Source organism: Fulmarus glacialis, unplaced genomic scaffold (assembly GCF_000690835.1).
Source record: "Fulmarus glacialis isolate BGI_N327 unplaced genomic scaffold, ASM69083v1 scaffold12579, whole genome shotgun sequence".
Classification (NCBI taxonomy): domain Eukaryota; kingdom Metazoa; phylum Chordata; class Aves; order Procellariiformes; family Procellariidae; genus Fulmarus; species Fulmarus glacialis.
This window is the reverse complement of record NW_009232683.1, coordinates 1-23819: the sequence shown is the minus strand read 5'-3', so window position 1 is coordinate 23819 and position 23819 is coordinate 1. Positions and strand designations below refer to the sequence as shown.

Genomic DNA, 23819 nt, shown 5'->3' with positions numbered 1-23819 from the left:
CTGCCGCAGCGTTCCTCTGAGCAGGCTAGGTGCCACCGTGTGGAGTCCATAGCTTTGTGTGCTCCCCGGGCAGTTATATCAGAGTATTCACGTGTTCCACATGGCACAGCGCCCTGTTTTCAAGGACAAAATAAAATAGTGTCTGTGCTTGGATATATGTCAATTCCATGTGCCCGCAAGACTGTCCAATTTAACCCCAAGAAAAGCTGTAGTACAACCTCAATAAGACATGACTTCAGAGATTTTTGAAAAAAGTATGTTATTCTCCCGTTTTACACCAGTGAGAATTTAAGTTGATAACAGTTTCATAATTCTGAAGCGAAGGTCTAAACAGTCTAAAGATTCATAAAGCAATCCTAATGCAAGCAGGGAGCAGTGATTAAAATGCACGTATTAGATCTCTTGTTTATGTTCTTGCCCCATACTGAAGGGTTATGAGATGGAGCTTTCTTAATGCTCTCTGATATGTCTTAGATTTAAAGTGCTTCATGCAGACAAACATTCTGAACTTTTCCCAGTATGCCTTTTTGCATCTGATAAAACATGACCGTGCTCCACAGCGTGACCCACAGAGATCAGTTAACATTGTGCCCAGAATGCAGATGCATAAGAATAAAATCAATGACAGATTTCTTTTTTTTCCCCACCCCTCTTTTGCTCCAAAGGGGTGATATTATTAGAATTATGAGCATAATCCCTTCTGGATGTCTCGGTGTTTCCAGGATAGAAAGTGAGAGTTGAGTGTAGAACTAATAGAACGATATTTTCTTACGATTCTTACAAAGCCACCCTGTCCAGAGTCTCAACTGGAAGTGCAGGATGGATGATGGGCACTCTATAAAGGTCTGGTAGACAGAAGTAATCATTAGTTTAAAATTTCTCTGTCTGCACTACAGGTAGTACATTAGTTGAAGTAATGAAGACCTGTAAGCCACTCAACCAATATACACTCCAGAAATCCAGGCAGGGCTGTGATGGAGGTGGGAGTATTTTCTTGCTACGTTATGACATTCCCCTGATTTGTGGCCAATTACCCTAGTTATAAAATGGCTGTTAATCATGGAAATGTTTTATATTACCACCAAAAACTGCTGAAACAGTCCTTACAAAGCAAAGCTTCTGACAGAAGCTATTAAAATGGAGATTTAGTAATTTCTCTCTCTGTGGGGCTAGGAGTTAGAAGGAATAACCCTGGTGGGAGAAGCAAAATCTGTATGTAGTGCTCTGGCTAAGGAGGAGTTTTGAAATTTTGGCTACAAATGAATGAATGCTGCTGCTTGCCAGCTTCATTCTCTCTATGCCTCGAGGGATTTTCAGTTTACCAGGAGCAATTTTTCTTCCTTATAATTTTGAATTTACTGTTTTAAAAATATACTTGCCCCAGTGCAGATTTAAGACTATATACAGACTTTGTCAAAACTGATCAATGAAAGGCAAAAATAAGATGTATAAACTCTTCTTCAGCTGGAGACTGGTGTCAGGTAGCTACTGAAATTCAGCTCATGTCATTTCTTTTGCTTGAGAATTGACAAATTGAGGGGGACTTGTCTTGTCTGACAACATGTGAGTATTTTTAGCTAAAACATTTTCTAGAAGATAGGCACAGCTAAATCCCGTGTTTGTATTCTCCTCTGCTTTGTATTTTTGCTGACCTGGCATATTGCATGCAGCAAATTATTGTATTAGTTTGATGACCAATATAATATTCACACAAAAACTGCAGTCAGTGCTGAAAGTAGTCATTTTAAAAAGTTAACCATCATTAGCTGCATTTCTCTAGTTATAGCTCTTTCCCCTGTTTGTTCCTAATGCCAGTTCCTAAGTCTTGCTTGGTTTAGGGGAAAAAAAATTTAGCTTGTGACCCATCTTCCTCTTCATAGGATGAGATTGTGAGGAGCAAGAATGCTGTTTGGAAGAAGCAAAACAAAGATAACAGAGAGGGATGTGTGTAACTGCCAGTTCATTTGTCAGTATCCAATCAATAAAAACAGCTGCATATGTTGCTCCTTGATAGATTTCCACCTTTATTCTGGTTTTGGGGGATATGCATTGGGTAGCATAGCCCTAGGATATCTTCTTGGACAGTTTTGCATGGAAAACTGTATTTGGTCATACTATCATAAGACATCTGTTTCCACTAGCATTGCAATGGTGGCACATCATCAGTAATTAACCAGTGCCATATATGTATGTCATCTGCAGACACTTGTAAATACTTGTCTCTTGTAAAAATAAATCACAGTAATTAACTAAGTTCTTAAGTGAGTTTTTAATGAAACATATGAGTGTAGGGATTTTTTTTTTTTTTTCCATTTGACTTATTTCAGTTTATTCACTTAGAGGAAAAAGGGATGATGCTTTATTCTGTAATGCTGTGTTTAACCATGGAAATATAAACAGAAATTGAAAATCTTTGTTCATGTTAACCAGGCCAGAAGACCTAAAGGTCCTTACCTGCAAAGCCCTTCAGCATCCTGCTTACTCTTTAGGGTTTAATTTCAATGATGCATGAATAGTTTTGTTGATTTGAACAATAAATAGTGCATTGATTGGCATCCTGTGCCATCACCGTGCAGAACTAATCAAATGGAAACAGGATTGAGAGAAATTTCTCAGGATACTCCTTAACCTACACTTTAATGTGAATTGACAGTGCCTGACATCTTTCAGTGCAGACACACTAACTTCTTCCAAATCAAATAAGCTATGTAGTTTGGAAAAACAGATTGTAGCTGCTTGTATTTTGTCTAGTCTCTATGATTAACTGGAGGATCTCAGGCCTTCAAATCATAGAACCAGCATTTTTCATAAATGCTAATAATTAAAGGATGGGGAAGAGCTGAAGTGAAGTCAGTTCAGTTCGTGATTCATACACAAAATTAGCCCAGTGTTTAGTGAAGAGGCCATCTGGATTACAGGATGGGAAGTTACTTCAAAATATAACTTCATGTTAATATCACCGTGCAAAATGAACAATTTCCTTGAAAAGCTGACACGGTCCATAGTATCTCCTCACATCTCTTTGTGTAAGAGCCTCCCTTGGGGCACTTATTTATGGCTTTATTATTGTAATATTTTAAGAAACACAGTTGAAATGTATTTGAGGAATTAAAAGAAAAAATATTAAAACAGGTGGGGTCTCAGTATTCAATTTCAGGGAAACTTCCCTGATTGAAATCCATAAAAATCAGTTTGCTGCTATGGTTACAAAGCTGAAAACAGAAGTCTGGAAACATGATTCTTCAGAAATATAACTGGAGGATAATTAGCATAATGTTGGATCTGGCAGAGTAAAGAGGAGAAAAAGAGATAATTTAAGACTATACAACAAAGTTAGTACACCACCACCGGAAATGAATCAAGTATCTCAGAAATATTAACACATTTTATAAACACTAACATTCCAAAAGGCACCAGAGACACCAAGGAAATATCAGGCAGACCATAATTTCAGAATCAAATGGAGGAAATTAAAACAGTTTTGTTGGTATTACTGCTTAACAAGAAATTAACTAAGATAAAGTCTCAGAGCATTTAAGACCAGAATCTCATGGGTTCATCCTAGTTTAACAACATCACATTACCAGTAGCCTCATTCATCAGTGGAGACAAAACCTGTCATTTAAAAGTAAAGGTGTTTTTGAGGAGAAGGGTGATCTTATGATTTATATGATTCTTCCCACTCTAGTGCTAACTGTGCCTCTTACAGTTCACACAAATGTCCTGTTCCTCTGCAGGACATTTTGCAGGAATGGAGACTTACCTCCAGGCACTCCTGCAGTCCTGTGTCTTGCTCTGATTTAAATAAAGCAAACAGATTTCTTCCTGAATGATATTGCAAAGGGTCTAACAATAAAAGTATGATTCTCATTTAAATTCCATCTGCTATTTCAGTCTTGCTATAGTCTTGGAAAATTTAATTAATGATTTCTTGTAGGTAATATACATTTGGTTTGATTTTTCTCATTACAAATTGCTTCTTGCACCTAGTTTTAAGAAGAATTACATTTTAGAATTTGTGGAACATGAACCACAATCCTTCATTTTAATCCATTATTCTGTTTATTCTCTCACAAAACAATTACAGCCCTGATGCTGTTGGAGATGCTGGAGTACCAATGATACATCTAAATATTGTCCCTTAATAAAAAGAGATGCTTTTTGGTTTTGACAAGTACGTGACTATAATTCACCAAGAAACCTGATCTCAAATGTGTTTTCCTATCCCAGTATCTACTTGGATAAGTATCCAAAAACTAGGTGTTTATTTTCTATAACCTGTCACATATCTGAAGGTCGCAATCATACTTTGTATCCTGAACTCCGTTTCTACAAATTATTCTCCTCTTCCTGCTATCAAGCACAGTGATGCTGAATTAGTTTCCCAATAGGGCGTGCCTTTAAGGTAAGAAATTACCAGCTGTCTCTTCCAAAGAGTTCCATATTGATTTGAAGAAATTGTGAAAAATACCCCCTAAGATAGTCGTTTAAGCACTAACTGGCATTTTCTGTGCCAAACTTTACTTCTAGATTTCGAAATAATGTCTGTTTAAACAGCCATAAAGCTCAGCTGGACTCTCACCTTTGAGAGCTTGAAAAATTATTGCTATGCTGGATACTGTTCAAAAAAACCTCCATAATTTTTATTCAAAGCAACTGCTGAAGAATAGGAACTTACCTGTAAAGGATAACATCAGTTTCATCTGTAATGTACCAAATATGACACACCTGTTGCCTTCGATTGGTACTAGTTCTTCAATTCAAACAAATTCTGAGTTTTATTTACTAGGCGGGCTTTTTCCCAAAAAATTTAGTATGTTTATTTCATAATAACCTGTGGTTAGCGTAGTCTTCTCATATTGACGATCAGTGCTAGGGTGATCTCATGTGTTTTCCTCAGATGTTTTGTCAACATTGGTTATCTTTGAGAAAATCCAAGAGAACTGGGCTCTGGCCAGTTTAATTGCAACAGTAAGCTGACCTAATTGATCTTGCCTCTTTCACACTGTGTTCAATTCATTCATCCCAGACAACCCCCTTAAGAAGAAAACTGCAGTAGTAGCTTAATCTAGGAATCAAAGCTATGACTAAACATCACACTTGTTGAATCTATCAGTGGTTCATTGTGTGAATTTGCATAAATCATAGCATCTGTGATTGTCATTTTTTTCTTTCCTTTGTACACCTTAGGAAAACCCTTGATAAATATACCACAGTACAAGGAACTCGGGCATTTAGATACCATGGAAGTAGGGAACTTAAAGAAATAGAAAATTATCAAAAACTCTACAACCAGTTTTACTGGACTTCCTTATTTACACAATATAATATCTTAATGATAAATGGCTTGCTCATTATTATGCATTTGAAATTATGTGCAAAGAAAGGGTAGTGGAAACAAAGAGTTAAAGCTTCTGTACTATGTACACGTTTTATAGAAAAGGGAGATAACCTGGACAGCATGCAGAACAGGCTGAAAGATGCTGATGAGAAGAATTCCATTCTCCTGAGAGCTCTGAATGAAACCTTTGGAAAGCTGTCAGCCATTCCTAACGGTAAGCTGGAAAAGCGCTGCAACACTTGACTCATACCCGCTCTTTTGTTTCATTTTCCATCACTTAACATCTGCCTGATCAATCTTTGCCTGTGTCCACACTGTGTCCACTTTGACCATTGGCCGCTGTAATAAGACAAAGATGAGCAATGTGAGAGAGAACTGAACTGAAAACAGATACCTGGTATCAGTTTGTATTTTGGCACGGTAAAAGGTACCATGCCGCTGCAGTTTGCAAAACGTTTTGGAAAGAAAAGAGTTATGATATCAGGAATTATGATACAATCTGAGACAAACAGTCTTTTCTTTAAACATGAAAAGTCTTTTTATGAAACTACTGGTTAATGAACCATTATAATTTAACCAGTATAATTTAAGCCAAGAAGAATAAAGACTTACTGACTTTACAGAAAGAGCAGGATGAAATTTGCTGGGTTTTGTCTTACCTTTCTACCACGCTCTCATTGATTTATGCTGCAGTATCGTTTCCAGTCAGTTTGGTGTTGTGTATCTTTTTTAGACTGTAAATTGCTTAGAGCTGGAACAGGCTTTCCTCAATGAACTCTGAAATGCTATGCACGTTCATAATTCTATATAACCAATAGAGATTTTTTAAAAGTCTGATACTCATTAAAATCACAGTGTCCTGGGATGTTAGCTACTTTGTGTTGTGACAGCCAGAGACAGGGAGCTACAACATAGTTTCGTTATAATGGACAGTGATAAACTGAATGTTTGTTTTAGAAAATAAGAAGTTTTTTATCAATGTAATTTGCTACAATCTTTTCTCTCCAAGGAGCACTTTATAAGCTGAAGATATGCCTAAAGAAAATCTATATTCTGTCTGATTTGTGATGGTCTTGAAGGTTCAGACTGCAAGTAAAAACTTGGCATGAAAAACAATTTATTTTCATCTTGCACATTTCTGTGGCTTTAAGATTCCAGATAACTGAAAAGTTTTGGTTTAGATTTAGTGATCCTTGAAATCAGGCATTCACAAAAATGTTTTAATATGTCATGCTCATCTTATGCCACTTCTTGGGTTTTGGCCACAGGTATTGACATGATTGTTTCTCTTCTTGTGCACAGATAGATGTCTCAGTCAAACAAAATGGACCTCTAAGGCCAGTTGACCTTAAGACACAGAATACTAAATATGAAACAAGTAAAAGAAATATGAAATATGCAACCCTTAGCAATGTAATAAACTCTTGTCAGACTAGAGTTACAGGGTGCTTGCTCTTGGGACAAGGACACTTGTATAAACAAGTGCATGTGTATTAAGAATGAAATTCAGAGCAAATAAATGGCATGGATAAGAAAATGCAGTAAATTAGTTGTCCAACAGGGAAATAACCGCTGAGGATGGGGGAGGAAATGACCCTGTCATATATCTTGTTCTTCAAGGATTCAAGAAAGCAGAGAGCAGCTTAAACTAATAATTCTTGTATCCGTGCTATACTAATAGCCAAATAAAAGTATAAAGATTTAAAATGGGATAGATGGGTAGATCACCTTAGGACAAGGACCCACATGTGCAGGGATAGGCATAATTTAAAGTATGGCTGAAAATAAATATAATTTGTGTGACCAATAGAGGGAAGTAACACAGTAACTCCAACTTTCACTCTGCCAGAGAGGTGCATGACCTCTAATAATGGCCTCAAAAAGAGATACTTAGATATGATGAAAAAAGGAGGTGAAAAAAGGCAATCAGAGCTCTCTGTTCTTTCACTTGTCAATACTATTGATGATAATGGTTTATTAAAGGTTCAGTTGTATTTTCAAGGTTCAGTTGTATTTTCAAGGTGCTATTGTATTTTGGGGGCTTTTCAGAGCCAAAACTTCAGAAATAAGAGTGGAGTTGTTTGGAGCATAGGTATGATATATCCTTACTCAAGAAAGTAAAAAGGGTCACGTAGCTCTCCAGTGTGCAGGACAAATCCACCAATTCTCTATGGCCTTAGGAAGCATCACATGCTCCCCAGGCCACAGGCTTGATCGCATCAGATGTTCCACAGAAGGAGAAGGACCTACCTAGGAGACCATTTGGAAACCTATACTGTTGATCCCTTGAAATGGAGCAAATGTCCATGTTTCCCGTGTCTTCACACAGTCATAGAATCAGGAACGTACAATCTGCTTCAAGCAAATGCTGGTATAAACTAACTCTTATCAACTATCTCTTAGTCAGAAACTGAAAGAAAACACAACCTCCTGTGCTTTCCCCACTACTGCAATGCAGTCTGTTAACTTCATGGACTACCACAGGAAGCCCCAGCCAGTATGACAAGTGGCACTATCTCTACATGGTTGTTTCAGAGGTGTCCAAACTTCTGAGCTGCACTCCAAAATTCTCATATGACTGAGGGACATGAGGATGCCTTAGAGAACACAAGGGGAAAGTAATTCCAAGAACAGTTTCACAGGTGGCAGGTGGCAAAGCAGGTTCCTGAGGGTCCCATGACTCCACTGTGATGTGGTGGTAGAATGGGAGTTCACATGGGTTCCCTTGCAAGCTGGAGTGTCCACCGCAACATTTTCTGCTTGCTCACTTCCTCCCATCTGTGGGAATTCAGAAAATTTGGCAGCTCCCTAGCCCAGCACAATCTGTGCTGCTGGCTCGTCACGTGATGTAATCCCGGCATGGCAACAGCACCTCAGGTGCTCAACAGCTGCATGATAAGTTTTAAAGCAATCCGATTTACTAACACGGGATTTGAATAAATGCCTACTTGAATACCTAGCTGTCTGTTTTATCATTTATCAGTAGCAGAATCAAAACCATTCCAGACCTGAATGTTGTCACCCCAAAGATAGAACATTCATTTCCATTTTGCAGGCGGAGAGGTGGGGCAGCATTCGACTAATTGTTTTGCTCAAGGTCACCAAGGATGTCTATGGATGTCTGTGATTAATTCAGTCAATGAACCCTTGGTCTCCTGATTCACAAGATTATTTGTCACAGTTTCAGCTGAAACACATGGAGTTACATTTCTGTACTCTGTACATCAGAACATTGAGTGTCTTATTTCTATTATAAATATCAAATATTATATCTGACACTTGATCAGAGTTTAACCAGTGATTCAACAGCAACAACAAAATTGCACAAAAATTTACCCAATAAAAATTATTTATCCTTTACATGCAAATGGAGCTGGAGCATTTTCTCTTCTTCAAGTGCATTTGATATCTCAAAAAAGACATAAAGGGCCAGATTCTGCAATCCACACTTACAATTAGTAATGTCTTACTACATGTGAAGTAGGAGCTCTCAAAGAACTACACAACACAATTTAAGATGGTAGAATTTTGACCCAACTTTATTTTAAGATGTGTGAAGGAAACTTCTGTACTCTAGGCAATCATTTCATTATCCTTTTCTACCTACAGATACAGCTATAAAGGTACAGGCAGCCAAAGACAAAGCAAGACAAGCCAATGATACTGCAAATGACGTCCTGGCCCAGATTAAAGACCTCAACCAGAATCTCCTGGGCTTGAGAAACAACTACAGTAAACTTGCAGATGACGTGGCGAAAACAAATGCTGTTCTGAAGGATCCTATCAAGAACAGTAAGATCTTTTTTGGTTGTTTGGTGGTGGTTTTTTTCAGTTTGTGGTTTTAATTTCACATCTCAAAATGAAACAGGGACACTCCAGAATTTCACTCACATGGCGTTACTACAGTATGCTGGGATAAAAGGAGTCTCTATCACTTCTATTTTCTGGACTTTATATATAAAAAGAATTTTAAATCTTAAGGACTGCTGCTAGTAGTTGGGAAAAAAGCTAATGTCAGCAGGATGAACATATAGTGGATAGATTTGTTCCACAGACTACTTTTTAAAGTATTTGGGAGGTGAATAATCAAAGATTCTGACTGGCAATTCACCCCTTGATTCAAACAAAATTCCATGCACTAACCCTGTCTTCAGTCAGTCAGATAATCAGTTCTGGGAGAAATGCATGACTTTTTTCATATACATTACTATTTTTGGTAGAACACTGAAGACACTTAAGAAGAAAGAAAAAAAGGAGATTCTGGGAATGGTTTTTTGTATGCTCTTTTTTTTTTTTGACAGTCAATTCTGTTATCAAATGTGACAATTGCTTTAGCATTTTCACTTTGGTTATGATGGATAAAATTCAATTCTAAATTACAACACATTTTATGGTAGATTACTAGAACATTTCATATAGGAGTATACAGCCAGGGCTGACCACAAAACCAGAGTGGCTTTACAAAATTACTGAAGGACTTCTTAGCTAACTTGGGCTCCCCAGATTGTCATCAGCTTGGTGAAGCTGGGCACCTAAAAACATCCAGTTTAGGACGTTGTCATTCTCATTCTATGGACAAATATCCACTTCAAATTGTAGCTGTACCAGTGAAAGAAGTTAATCCCGATGGCCGTTTGTCACTGCCTGCCTATTGCAAGTTCCTGATCCCTCATCAACTGAGGGCTCACATGTGTGTGAGCCCCAGGTATAATCCCCTTCAGGCAGACTGATCCATGCTAGTTTAGACAATATGAAAAGTAGTTATTGATTGAAATAGTGTGGTTAGATTACGGCGGGTTATGGAACAAGCAGATCTGTGAGGTAATGACCTGTGGCAGGGTAGTGATAAACAACTGAAAAGTGGCCTAAAAGCAGTAACGTCTTGGCACTGCTGGATCTAGACTAGGCCATCTGTCCCAGCCCAAGTATTCTAAGACTATGTGTACATTAGCATTTTAGTTGAGATTAGGAGCGATCATTTAGAAGTGAATCTCTTGATTGTTCCCAGTCACCACTATTTGGTTCACATTGAGGAGTGGTCTTAACACTTGCAAACTCTTTCATGTCAGATAAAGCTTAAACTGGAATATGTTCTCCAGAAGTACACTTTTACCGCTCTCTGACTTCTAATGGATACTCAGATTACAGAATGAGATTAAAGTAAAATGCAGAGTAAACCACTCCAAATGTATATAGTGAGTATGTTGGCACTCACGACTACCTGCTAAAGTAGACATAGCCTCTCTTTTATGTCAAAATTCAGGCTCTGAATTCTCATTATACAGATATGCAATATATAAAAGGTAATTTTTCTGGACTAATCCTGTCCCTTAATTTACTTTACATTTGTGTTTAAATCTTCAAAACATTTTCTTACATTATTTTCTGTTTTTTCTCCTTTCTTTGTCTCCGTATCTTGCCTACAGAAATCAGTACGTACATTTTCTTTCTTGCTGCTTTTATTGTGCCTTTTCCAGTAAACAGTAATTCACTGCTTACCACCAAAGCTTCTGCATGGTGCTCTACATTTCACATTCATTGAATAGTTAAGCAGTTACTTTTTGAAGGCTCTTAGATAAAGTGACTTGGTAACTAGTTTCACTTATGTGAAACCTTAAGAAGCATCTTGAAGGTTTGGTATCAGTGTCTGGGTGACTATTCAAAAACTAGATATCCAGACTTTCATGCTTTATCTAATCATTATTATCATCATCTTCATTATTATTTTCATTCAATATACACTCTTCTGGTAAATGCAGGTTTGTCCCTTTCAGTGTCATCCACACAAACTCATACCCTCATGCTAGCGAAGTGTTGCAATCCTTAGATCTGCTGAAGAATTGTCAAAGAGAGGGCATTGTTCACTGGTTGATGTTGAGAGGCAAAAAAGTCATCTGAAGCTTCAAGAAAAAGCAAGAAAAAATATCCTTGTGAAATTACTAAGTTGACCTGAAAAAAAGAAAATATTTGCAGTTTACTGCCACTATTTTTTAATCTGCTTTCAGTACACATACAGAATTTTAAACTTGTGACCAGAATAAAGCCTTTTTCTAGTTGTGGCCATTATAGTTAATTCAAGAATTAGCTTCAAGTTAATTCCCCTGTTTCAGAAATTACTAATGGAAACTAACCAGTTTTCATTAATCTAGCATTTTTCTTCCAAATTTGAGTTTAAAAAAAAAGAAAGTAAATATTTCATTCATAAGTGTATTTTGCTACAGGAAACGTTTTCCATTAGTATCATCCTGACCTGAAGCATAGTTACTGCTTCAAAATCCTGCTTTAACACCACCTGCGTTTGCTACTATTGCTACTTTAACTTGATTCTAAATATTCTTAAATTATCTTGTTCTGTTCAGGTAGCTTCCTGGCCTGTGTGTACCTCATAGTGGCATATACAATCGCCTGAGTATTGTGTATGCAGAATTTTCTCGGATTTTATTATTGCAATATATAATTAATCTCTGACACTATTCTCTAAAACTCTGCCTTGTTCTTTCTCATGAAGTTGCTGATGCAGATTCCAGTATTAAAACCCTAGAAAAGGAAGCAGATCGCCTGCTAGATAAAATCAAGCCAATCAAAGAACTTCAGGATAACTTAGGGAAAAACATTTCTCAGATAAAAGAGCTGATAAACCAAGCTCGGAAGCAAGCCAATTCGGTAAGCCCTCTTTCTCAGTACAATGACCTTTTGAGTATTGATGCGATTTTATTTTCTATTTTTCTATTTCTTTTCCACAGGGTGAATCCTTTCTAATTCTAAACATGTGTAAAGAGAGCAAATAATGGCGTATGATTTCTGAGATAAACAGAGAATATTCTGATGATTTTCACTCTGTGTCTTGTTTCTTCATTTAAAACATGCCCTTGTTAAATGGTTAACGTCTGTAGGAATGTGTCTGGAAAGGTTATTATTTAAGAAGTATTGTGGGTGATAGTACAGCAGAAGAGTCACAACATCATTGATTTTTTGTGAAAACGAAAATGTATTTTTTTGCCTCAGCACTGGTACTAAGCCCCTGATTTCATTTCATAGAACTTATATTACCTGAGAATGACACCATCTCAAACTCACTGAAATTGCTGAGTGTATTTGCTTTTCCCATATTCTTGACTTTCTTTGTCCAGTAGCAGTTCTGAGGACTCGAACTTGAGTTAAGAATATATTTCTAGTCCATTTAATGAGTTTGGAGTCCATCTCCCTGACTCAGTAATATTCTAAACTCGAGGATCAGCTGTTTAATACTAAGGTTATTCAGCTTGTGACCTAATGTAGCAAAGGAAAAAAATTCTTGAAGATGGTACTTAAGAAAACTTCCTGAAAAATGGTTGAAAAAAGGATCTACAGAATATAGGATCCAAGGAAAGAAGTGTATTCCATATACTCGATGAAATTTGCCCGTGATAGAAAGACAGGCTACAGTGATGGTATGGTTTTGTTACATTCTGTCTGAAGGCTTGAAGTACTTAACTGCTCAGCATTTCTGAGATACGGAAATTGTGAGTTTGGTCATATAACGGATCTCCTTTTTGACAAAGTTTGCCCTAAGCATAAGGTGATACCATTATGTACATCTACTCTAATACATAAACTTGTCTAGCTGGAATTGAAATACCATTGTATTGTCATTATGTCTATGCCGGCATTATGAAAACAAACACTATACCGTTTTTATCTGTGCTCAGAGCCTGAGGAAACTAACACACATATTCAAATGCGTATGTCACTCAGCTGTGAAAATGAAATTTAGTTATGGATACCAATTCCATTAGGGGCTATGTAAAAGCAGTGATAGACACAACTGTTGGTTTAAAAATAATTGTTAAAAGGTGTCTTAAATTGGCATAATCAAAGGTATTACAAGGAAAAAATAGATCATCCTGTCTACCCGATAGCAATGTGCTATGATCCCTTCAGGAGTGCTGCTTATTTTTCTAGCTGCACATTCTACTTATAGATTATTTCTGCTGCTAGCATTCTACTGCTGCTTGTGTTAGACCAGTGTATATTCTAGCTAATTTTAATCCATACAGTTCGTCCTTTCAAATCTGAGTGCCAGAAAGAGTTTTACTTCCTTTTAATAAACAATCCCAGAAAGAAAATTCCATTTTTACCTCCTGTGCATAGCCAAGCAACTCCCTGGTACATGTAACACAGAAATGGGACGGAAGAAAAAAAAGTATAATATTCTTATAATTATTTGGAAGCATCTAAAGTTATTTCTGAAATAATAAGCAGTAAACTGAATTCTTTCTGCTCTGCTTTTTTTGAAGATCAAAGTGTCCGTGTCCTCTGGAGGCAATTGTATTCGCACGTACAGACCAGAAATAAAGAAGGGAACATACAACACCGTCATTGTCAATGTGAAGACTGTAGTTGCTGACAATCTGCTTTTTTACCTTGGAAGTGCCAAGTTTGTAAGTCTGTCTCCTGCTTTTCATGTCAGGGTTGCTCGATCAAATCAGACTACTGACAAATACAGAAGATGAGAAAGGCTTTTTTTTCCTCCTAGAGGCTTCAAAGCAATAGTAGAGGGCCTAAGATAATCTAGACATTTACTGTCTTTGGTATTAATATAAAGACTTTTAAAATATGACCAGCAAATAATTTTTTATATTTTTTTATTTTAACTAGATAGGAAATGGGAGACTTGTACATTAGAGCTTTAAAATTCACAGTGCAACCAGGGTAATTTTTGTGTTGGTTGTGGGTTTTCCCTTGGGAATGAAGTAGCTAATCATCTTGCACCTGTCAAAGCTCCTATTTATTGTAATTTTAAGTCAAGACTACAATTGCAAGCATAATAATGATGAATGATTCAGTTTCCCATGAGCCCTATAGCAGACAGACTTCTAGAATAATCAATAATAATTCAGTAAATGGGAAAAGCATTCTAACATTTTGAACTATATATTTTATTTACCTAATACAAAATGAAGAGGCTAGTTGGCATCATGTATTACCCTAAAATCCTGACATCTTTCTGCCATCCAATGGATGTTTTATAAACAAAGTTACTTTGAGTTAAATCCTTCTCTTGATGGCTACAATGTTAATATTTCTGTAAGTTTAGCAGCCATTTACAGCATATCACTGACAAAAGTAATTTGCCATCTTTGGCTTAAGATTCCTTGTTTGAACCAACAAAAGCAGGAAAAAGAGAATCTCATTTTAAATCACTGTGAGAATTAATGTTCATACTTTGCTGTCGATATGCGGTTTTCTGATGCCTCATTAGACCTTCTGAAATGTGAGGAGTTCTGGAAAACTTCCTTTAATTAAAGTATGAGATTGCTTCTTTTTTCATATTTTACATGTAGACTGACTTCTTGGCCATAGAGATGCGCAAAGGCAAGGTGAGCTTCCTGTGGGATGTGGGATCTGGTGTTGGACGGGTAGAGTATCCAGATCTGACCATTGATGATGGGTTTTGGTACCGGATTGAAGCCTCTAGGCAAGTATATATTTAACTTCCAAGATTTGGTTCCTAAAGAAAAAATGGCTAAATTTAACAAGTTCTCCTTTTAATCCGCTGTCCTCAAGTTGGCATACCTCAGGTTTACATGGAAATGTTTGCTACATTTGAAACATCGACTTTTTAAAAAAAGATGATGTTCTAAATATGAGAAATTCTAGTCTGGTTTAACAAAAGCTTTTGAACCTACGTCCAATAATACCAAAAGTGTATGCACTACAATTACTATTGAAATGTGAATTGTTCTATGTCAAGAATTTATTTTCATCACGTATTTCCCCTCTAGCATCAACAATCTATGACTGCTTATATTCCCTTTTGTTTATCTATCACTCTATCGATTCTCTTCTTCTACTAGCTTCCTTTTAAAATCAGTTACAGGTTTTGGCACTCAAGCAGATAACGATTATTCTCCTTGAATTTCAAAGAGGAGCAGCTTTTCTGAATTTCTGGTCTTGATACAGTACTGCAAATGAATGGTCTGTCATACACCAGTATCTTGATTCTTACTCAAAACACCATTTCCATAGGCAGAATGTCTCTTCAAACTGGAGATATTTAAAAAGATATATGAACAGTTTATGAAAACTCAAGGATGAAATATTCTGGAAAGTTAAACTATACTTTGTAATTTGAGATCAGCTGTTGAATGCTTTTGAACTTTAAAAATATACATACCTTAATATTCAAATTCCACATTTGTTAGTTGAAGGTTGTATTTTCCATTCAAATAGCAAACACATGACATATGGTGTAGTAATTACAGCATAAGGATTACATAACTTTATATCCTTTATCTTCTACTACTGAAGAGATCTTAGTAATTTAGATAACATCATCTATATTGCAATTTGATGTGAAGCTGAGTAATTCCTCCTGCATCATTATAGTTAATTTCACATAGTATTAAATGTAGAACCGATAATACAGTCAGAAAATGAGAGAAAGAAGGAGAAAGAAAACAAAGCACTCTAATTCTGATTACATTCATAGCTCTCAGAGGAGGAAATGGCATCCAGTTTAAATAATTTAGTGAAATCACAGAAATCAGCCATTCAGAGCAGAGAATTAAATGAAATTACGGCACCGTCTCCAGAAGCTGGCTTAATGAAACCTAATTGCTAGGAAAATACAAACTGGGGTACGATACGAATTGTTGAAGTCTTCACTAGTTCATATTATGCATACTAAAATAGTTTCGTGACACAGTAATGCCAGTCTTTCATTTACAAGAAAGCTGCTTCAGCAGAATATGGAGCCAGGACATGGTATAAGAATTCGCACATCCTACAAAAGCACATTGCCTATTAAGCTCGTTGTTCTGGATATATAAGGTGTGCATGCCATTAGTTTTGAACAAACTGCTGGATCAGCAATTTAGAACAATTACAGCTGCACAAATCTGAAGTACAGAGTGGTGTTTAGGAGAATTACATTGCAGAGACATTAGTTGGATTTGTGGGATTAAGATGAAGAGCTGGACTGATTTTGCATTCTTAAGGCAGACTTCATAAATCACGTACCCTACTGAAGATTCTTCAGCTTGGAACATTTCAGTCCATTTGATAACTCTCCTCTGACTCCCTTCATAAGCTGTTGGAGAGTTTTACTCATTTCATTCCCTCACCTTTTTTCTCCAAATTTCTGCTGAGTTGCAGCCACAGACTTTTTCAACAACCTGACAGCGCTGCCTGAACAGCTGGAGCAGGGCATCCATTTAGAATGGGGACATAAGGTGAAATTCTGGCCTTGCTGAATTTTGCCATAGATTTCAGTGGTGACAGGCATTGACACCACAATAATAATGATATGGTAGGTTTAAAGGTTGATAGCAGTTCTTAATCAAGGATCCCAAAGGACCTTAAAAAGAGGAGGTGTGGTGGCACAGAGGTTGTGAAATTCTCAAGGTCACTCAGCATACTGAATGAAATCTAAATATGAAAAAGCTGATCAGAGATGTTCAGTTCCGTTAACATCTATGCCAAAATTTTCAGTGTGTTAAGACTAAATTGATAATTACTGCATCTGTTTTCCAGGGACACTTTTAATTTTCATCATCTTTTTATTTAAAGCATACTAATACTTTGCATTTTATTGTATATGCAGAGGAAATACTTTATCATGGAAATATTTTAATTTTTCTTTATGGAATTGAAGTAAAATTTGTTTATTCCTGTAGGAATTCCTATAGGAATTCCCTATACTTTGATGGTGCGGGAATTTAACAAATGTCACCTACAGAGTTACTTACCTGCTTACAGAGGCAAATCTGATTGGCATCAAGAACGGCAATCAATCAAAGTATCAATTACAAAGGAAAATCTGGCATAACAGTATGTGACAAAATGATTTAAAGCAGGTTTGCAACATGCAAACAATGTCAATTTTGTGAAACAGTCAAAAGGATGACAGAATATTTTTGAGACTCGCTAGATCAGTGAAACAATGTCACTTGACTTCAGCAGGCCTCCATTAGGAGCAGGACCTGATTAGTTGTGATTTTAATCAAGTGTGATTTAAGTATTACTATTGTTTTAATTGTTAATGACAGAGTTTAAGCAGCACCCTTCCTTTGAGGACAAAGGACACTTGAGTCACAAGTTCACTGTAGACACATCCAGTCCAACTCAGCAAGAATTCAGTTTTAAACTACTGTGGCAAATCTAAGCCATACTGTCCAATGAAGATTTTCTGTGCTCTCAAGGGGTCAAGGAGCAGAGGTTTCTACATGGTATTTTGTAATCTAATGTTGATGACTTGCAAAAGTCATCTCATTTACATCATGCATCTCCTAAAGAGCAAACCCTGCATGCATGGCATTACGTAAATTTTTCGGATGATCATCCACAAAGTACTTGATACGTCTTCTATAATCCACCAATTTTGCAAGAACTGACTATCACTAGAACAATATCTTCTAACCTGATGACTTGTCATGCACAGCATAGCAGTGTCTTTTTGCTGTCAAGTTAGCCAAGTTCTTTCTTCAAGCTCAATTGTCCTCCCTAAATAAGAGAGAATTATTTATGGAAGAGACTCCATTGCTAGCATTTCAGTCTGTTTGAAGATGAAAGACATCCGTGCTATTTGTGGCATATTAGACACCCTAAAAAGTCAGTCTGCTGAGTGACTTCTGCGTTATTGCACTTGGATGTTTTTAAACTGGAATCTTGATTTCAGCACAATATAGATTGAAAGTGCCAATGACTTCCTTTCAGAGAGCATCAAACTTAAGCAGTTTAAAAAAAAGTCTTTAACAACTGTTAGTCTTTCAACAATTACTACATTGAGAATTTTTATCCTTTAAAGGACTTCACATCAATAAACCTTCTGAAAAATATAAAGTAAAAATTTGCAATTTCTGCTGCATAGAAAGCTATCTATTTAGCATTCAGTTGATTTTGGAATAAAAGCTAAAATATTGTCATTAAAAGGAAATTTAAAAAAAAAAATCCTTTAGAATAACGTGGATGGCTTTAGCCAACTTCTTTAAAATTATTTGGAGCAACTACATGTTCGCATACCCCAGATGTCACTTAGGAGATTCTCTAGGACACTGAGAGTCCCATCCATGTGGCTTCCAGAGCTGCCAGATCAAGGTACAGGTGGGTAATTGAAGAGCTCCGGTGTTTTTTTGCAAATACATATTTTTCACATTGAAAGCCTTGAGATCCTTGACTACAAAGCAGGCAAGATGGCATAGATTTACAAAGGTATTCCCCATTGATTGGAAACCCTCAAAATTACCTTGCAACCCTGCTTCACAGTTCAGGAGAAATTTATCAAAACTGAAATGTCTCAAGTATATCTTTTTTTTTTTTTTTTAATTTAAGTGGCTTTTTTCCAGTTCCATGTTATTCCATAAGAAAACTCTCAACTCATTCTGGTTTTTGGGTAATAGGTTCTGAGCCAAAGGAATTTCTGAAGAGTGTTTTTCAGACATAAAATGCATAGTCTTATAGGACTTTTCCACCCTCTAGAGCCCTGGTCCAGTAAACTTTCTAAATCCAGGAATTCTGTAAGTACAGGATAGCAATGTCTTCATTTAGCTTATTCAGCAGTCTAAGTTATGCAGTCTTTCTTGCTGTGCTCTAAATGTAAGTTCTTCAAGTAAAGCTTTATTTAACAGAAATGACCGTTCTTTCTGAAAGGTATGGTTTTAACTTTTAATTTGCTTGTTACTTCAATACCCCAAGCCAATGTTTTTTTTTAATTTTTCTAATTAGATAAAAGGGAATTTTGCATCTTTGCATGCAGCAAAGTTCAGGACTTTAGAAAACAAAGGTTTGGTTTTTGGGGTTTTTTTATACTTTCTGGCTGTGACTTGTCAGTATCTCGATAGGATGAGTATGTAACTTTTCATCTAGAAAAGCTATATGTGGAAATTTTTGGTGAATTTTATCACCTCTATTTAATCGGCTTCCTTCCTTTCCCTAGAAACCTTTTTCACAAATACAGATTTAAAATCTGTTTTCTGAGAAAAATCTGTTTTGTCTAGCTTGAGAACAGGTACTGTGTAATTTTTAGAGTCTAATCAGGTAGCCAGTCAAATACCACTCATAATCTAAAAAATGCATAGTCACTCTTGATAGGTATACATTCTTTGTAAACTATTACGGAAAAAGAAAGTAAGTTTTATTTAAAATGGTGTATTTCTGCATTAAGTATCAAACATATAAGTTAGAAAAGTTCCATGTAATATTGGTATCCATGCTGAGTGTTTCAGTGCTAGTTAGGGTTGCAAGATCAGGCATCCATGTTAGAAATTTCCAAATTAACATGACAATGGTCATGGGAAATCCACCATCCTATTAAAAATGAGATAAAGCAGCAATTTCCAAAGTTATCCATAAACCTATAGTATGTGATCTCTCTCTGCCTATCTCATCTCGCAGCCACTCCTCCACCACATTACTGAACACACTAGATACTTCATCTGCACGTGACAGGATTTGGGTCACTCTCCATGCTTATTTCTACAATCATATGATGGCCCCATAAGAAATTATGTGTGTTGATTATGGTCCATCTGTCTGGGAGGAAACACTAATTTATGGTGTGACTATAAATGTCTAATAGTTTACTGCTATTTGGTAAGCAGTGAGCTTTTCATGGAAAGCTACTATCCATACTGCTGTAAGCAAAAGTAATATTTAGCAAATTATTGCAAAGGATTCAAAATTATTCAAGTTTCCTTTGAAATACCTTTCTATATACCTGAAAGACTAGGAGGAATCATCTCTCTCCACATTCTATTTCTTCTATTGTAAAAATGTCAGCAAACTCTTACCATGCCAGTTACTACGTTAATATAACCTAAGGAGTAGAAAACAAACCGCTGCAGAAACTATTAACAAATGGTAAATTCTTTTGTTGTTGTTGTTACCATCAATATTTGATATGATTCAGAGGACAATGAGGTAACATCCTTAAACATAATGGGGTTTGTGCCTGTTTGATAAGCAACCAGAGAGCTCCACTGCAGAAAATGCAAACTCTGTGCATCACAGTGGAGCAAATTCAAGTACTTTATCACATGATCATTCATTTCAGTTCAAATATAATCTAATAAACCTTATGCAATTCAGAAATTTAATTTGGAACCTTGCCTGCATCATTTGTTATGTCAAAAACAATTACTTAACGCTAATTTCATCACAATAATTTAAAAAAATGCAATTTCTTTGTTTTAGTCAATGAAAGTTCCACTTCATCTGTATAGTCAATTTTGTTCAAAAAGGACATTGAGGTGAGAAAAAAAATGGTTCTGTGATCATGTCTTTAACTTACGCAGGCATAAGGGTCTATTCATTTGTATCCAAATGGAACATAATCAAATCAGTAATACATGCCTCTATTAAAAGATGCCATCTAAAATAGACTTTTCCTATGTTTGGTTTAACTACTTACTCTGTATGCTTAAATTATTTCGTTAAAATCTCTAGGACTGGGAAAAATGGCACAATATCAGTGCGAGCTCTGGATGGTCCTAAAGCCAGCATTGTGCCAGCCACATTCAGTGCTGTCTCTCCACCTGGATATACCATTCTGGATGTAGATGCTAATGCCATGCTGTTTGTTGGTGGTTTAACTGAAAAAATAAAGGTAATGTCTTGTCTGGTGCTAGTGTATTAACTGGCTATTTATGTGGACAATTTTCGTTATTGCTTACAGGAGAAATAGTAAACTTTAATATGCTGGCGTCATTGTAGCAGGTGCTTTAGTAGCAAATAGTACACCTGCACTCTTGAAAGATTATTAGGATTTGCTTAGACATGTAGGTGCGCAGACCTGAAGTTTCTCTGCCCATGCTGTTAACAACTTCTAATCAGAAGCCTGGTGGCTGGCTGTATTAATGCAGCATTTAGCCCAAACAACTGGTTCCTTCTGGATAGCTGGATGCTTTACCTTGGACATACTGCTGCCCCAACAGGCTTTCAGTATCAGTGACGGGAACTCACTTCTCTTTCCATACATTCCTCGTCTCCTAACAATGTATATAACAATATATATGCCTTTGCATTCGTGGTTTTTTTCTTTGTCATGTACCACAGTATCACTTCCTCCTTTGCAGTCTACTTTTGGCATTTCTGTTTTATTTTCTTGATTTTTCTTCCTGTTTTCCCCCCGTACTACCCCTCTTTTTAACTGCTACCTGCATCAGATCCCTGATCTATTTTCTCCTCTTTTTGCCTGTACATTTTTCTGGTGACTGCTTCTACATTGCTTAACTTAATGGGAATGAATAGAAGATTTATGCCAAATAGAACGGATGGAAATCCTTCAGCAAAAAATGTTCTCCCATAATTAGTAATTAGGATTTGTTTTCCAGTGGAATTCATTACAAAACAATTTAAATGAACTATTTCATTCCTGATCAATATTTTGATTCTTTTTAATGTTAACTTTACAAAAAAATCATCATTTAACATTAAAAAAAAAGCTAACAGTTAGACTTTCCCAAACAGTGAACTCAAAGAACTTTTTTTTACACTAAAGTTTGTATATGTCCTCAAGTGTTGAAATAGCACAAGATTTTATGGTCCAACTTTCTAGTTTTTAGAAAGTTCAACTTTCTAGGTGGTTCTGGTTTGGGAATATGTGGATAGACATATTCCTTTCTTACAAAGAATAGCGTGGGTGCACATTTCCAGACAGACAAAGACAAAATCAGAGGATACAAGAGGAATAGAAAATGTGGATTCCATTTGCTTGAAATCAGTGTCTTGAAGTCCAACTTTAGCTTCAAACATATCCATGTGTTTTGGAGCACAGTCAGGTAACTTCACTTTAGAACTTGATCAGGTTCATAACTCAGGGCTTCTGCACCCAAAAAAAAGCAAGACTGAGCAGACTTGCACAACTGCCAACTGACTTAACTGAGATGTATCTGACTGACAAGCATTCACAGAACAGGAAAAAATTTCATGAGATTTTGGGCTAGGAAACTGAAAGTCAGTCCGTATTAATAGAACTCAGATCTGTGTGCTCCGCTTTATCTAAAATGGATCCAGAAAAAATCACAAACATTTTCAAGTTTTCAAGATGCAGATGCAATGAGTCTTGACATTTTTTGTTGAACTTTAAGGGTGTAAATAATTGCCATGCACATTTTTTTATGTCATTTGATTTCATATGGTAAATAGACAAGGAAATCAATTGAAGAATTTCTTGGAGAATTACATCTTAGATAAAGCAGACTTTGTCATCTTTTTCTATGTTCTCCTTACAGCCTTAAAGAGAGGTTCTGGTTTGCTCTCTACCTTCCAGCTTTCTATCTAGAGGCAACTAAAGGTGTTTGCTTTCTTCTGTTAGTCATAAACAAGAACCCTTGAAAAATATTCTAAAATTAATGAATCATCAGTTGCTAAAAGTGATACTGCAAAGATTAGTGACCCTTACAAACCCAGAATGGCCTCACTGGCTTTCTGTACTCTGTCCCTTTGATCTACTTTTTCAAAGGGAATGGAAATAAGCCAGGGAGACTTACTTTATCTCCCACACCTAATAATTCTTCTCAGCTTTCTTTCATTCTTGGATTTTTGCCATGTCAGGTAATTTTTAGTTTCTACTGTTGTTTTCACCAGTAACAAATTTAGTTACATCGGCATTATGTCCTGTTTTTCACTCGCCATAATAACTCAGTGGAATAAACACTCCACTGAGCTGAATCAGGACTGTCCAGGGCTTGCACTGCTGTGTAGCTACAATGACCAAAGGCCCAAACACACACAAGTCCATTAGAGGCTACAGGGTTGTGTCTGCCCACCTGACTAACTGTCAGAGTCTGACTGCAGGCTCAGGAAGACAGACTGGCTCAGGTTAACAATCGTAAGTGCCAGAATTGTGATTAAAAGAACAATTTCATCATTCTGCATTTAGAAAAGCACTTGAGAGTTTGGTTTATGTAATATTTAAATTTCATTGACTCATTTGAGACGCTAGAAAATGTGTGGTCTGGTGGTTTTTGGCTTGTTGTCTTTTGGTGATTCCCCGAAGGAGTCATGAAACTTCAAACTCAAATGCCAGCCTAAACCCAAACCTTATTTGAATTTTATTTTAGATATCACTTTTGAATTATCAGAAAGCAAGTGGGGCAAGTACTGAAACGTAATAATACCATTTATATTTGCAGAGCTCTAGAACATCAAACCTCCCAGACCAGAGCTTTCACCTGAATTCTATTTCAAAAGAAATGCTTGTTTACATTAAGAATCCAGAGAATCAAAGACGATACAGAAATTCAGCAACAGCTGTTCTGTGCTTGCACAGCATAGTCTTGTGCTTAGTCCTAATTTCCACAGCAAAGCTGTTACATTAGACTAATAAAAATGTATGTTTTACTTGATGTCACCTCTAGGTTTAAGTGTTATAAATATTTTATTGTTAAATGAAGAGCTCTTAGTATTACAGCCTGATGGTAGAAAAAGTGATGCAAAGGTGTAAAGAGAGATTTGACCCTTCCTAAAGCGCCACCGAGGTGAAGGGCTCCAGAGCGGA

The 23819-nt window shown here is 36.5% G+C and overlaps 1 protein-coding gene across 1 annotated transcript in view; it reads left to right on the top strand.

The window, feature by feature from the left end:
• LOC104082056 (laminin subunit alpha-2-like) overlaps positions 1 to 20924 on the top strand; it is a gene marked incomplete at both ends in the record, with an annotated part of 98927 nt that extends 78003 nt beyond the window's left edge. Inside the window, 7 exons of the mRNA XM_009585017.1 lie at positions 5439 to 5555; positions 8951 to 9133; positions 10768 to 10773; positions 11850 to 12004; positions 13618 to 13761; positions 14665 to 14798; positions 20765 to 20924. Of these exons, the coding sequence (XP_009583312.1) occupies positions 5439 to 5555; positions 8951 to 9133; positions 10768 to 10773; positions 11850 to 12004; positions 13618 to 13761; positions 14665 to 14798; positions 20765 to 20924 (899 nt within the window). The remainder of the gene's footprint in view (positions 1 to 5438; positions 5556 to 8950; positions 9134 to 10767; positions 10774 to 11849; positions 12005 to 13617; positions 13762 to 14664; positions 14799 to 20764) is intronic.
• Positions 20925 to 23819: the final 2895 nt, after the last annotated feature.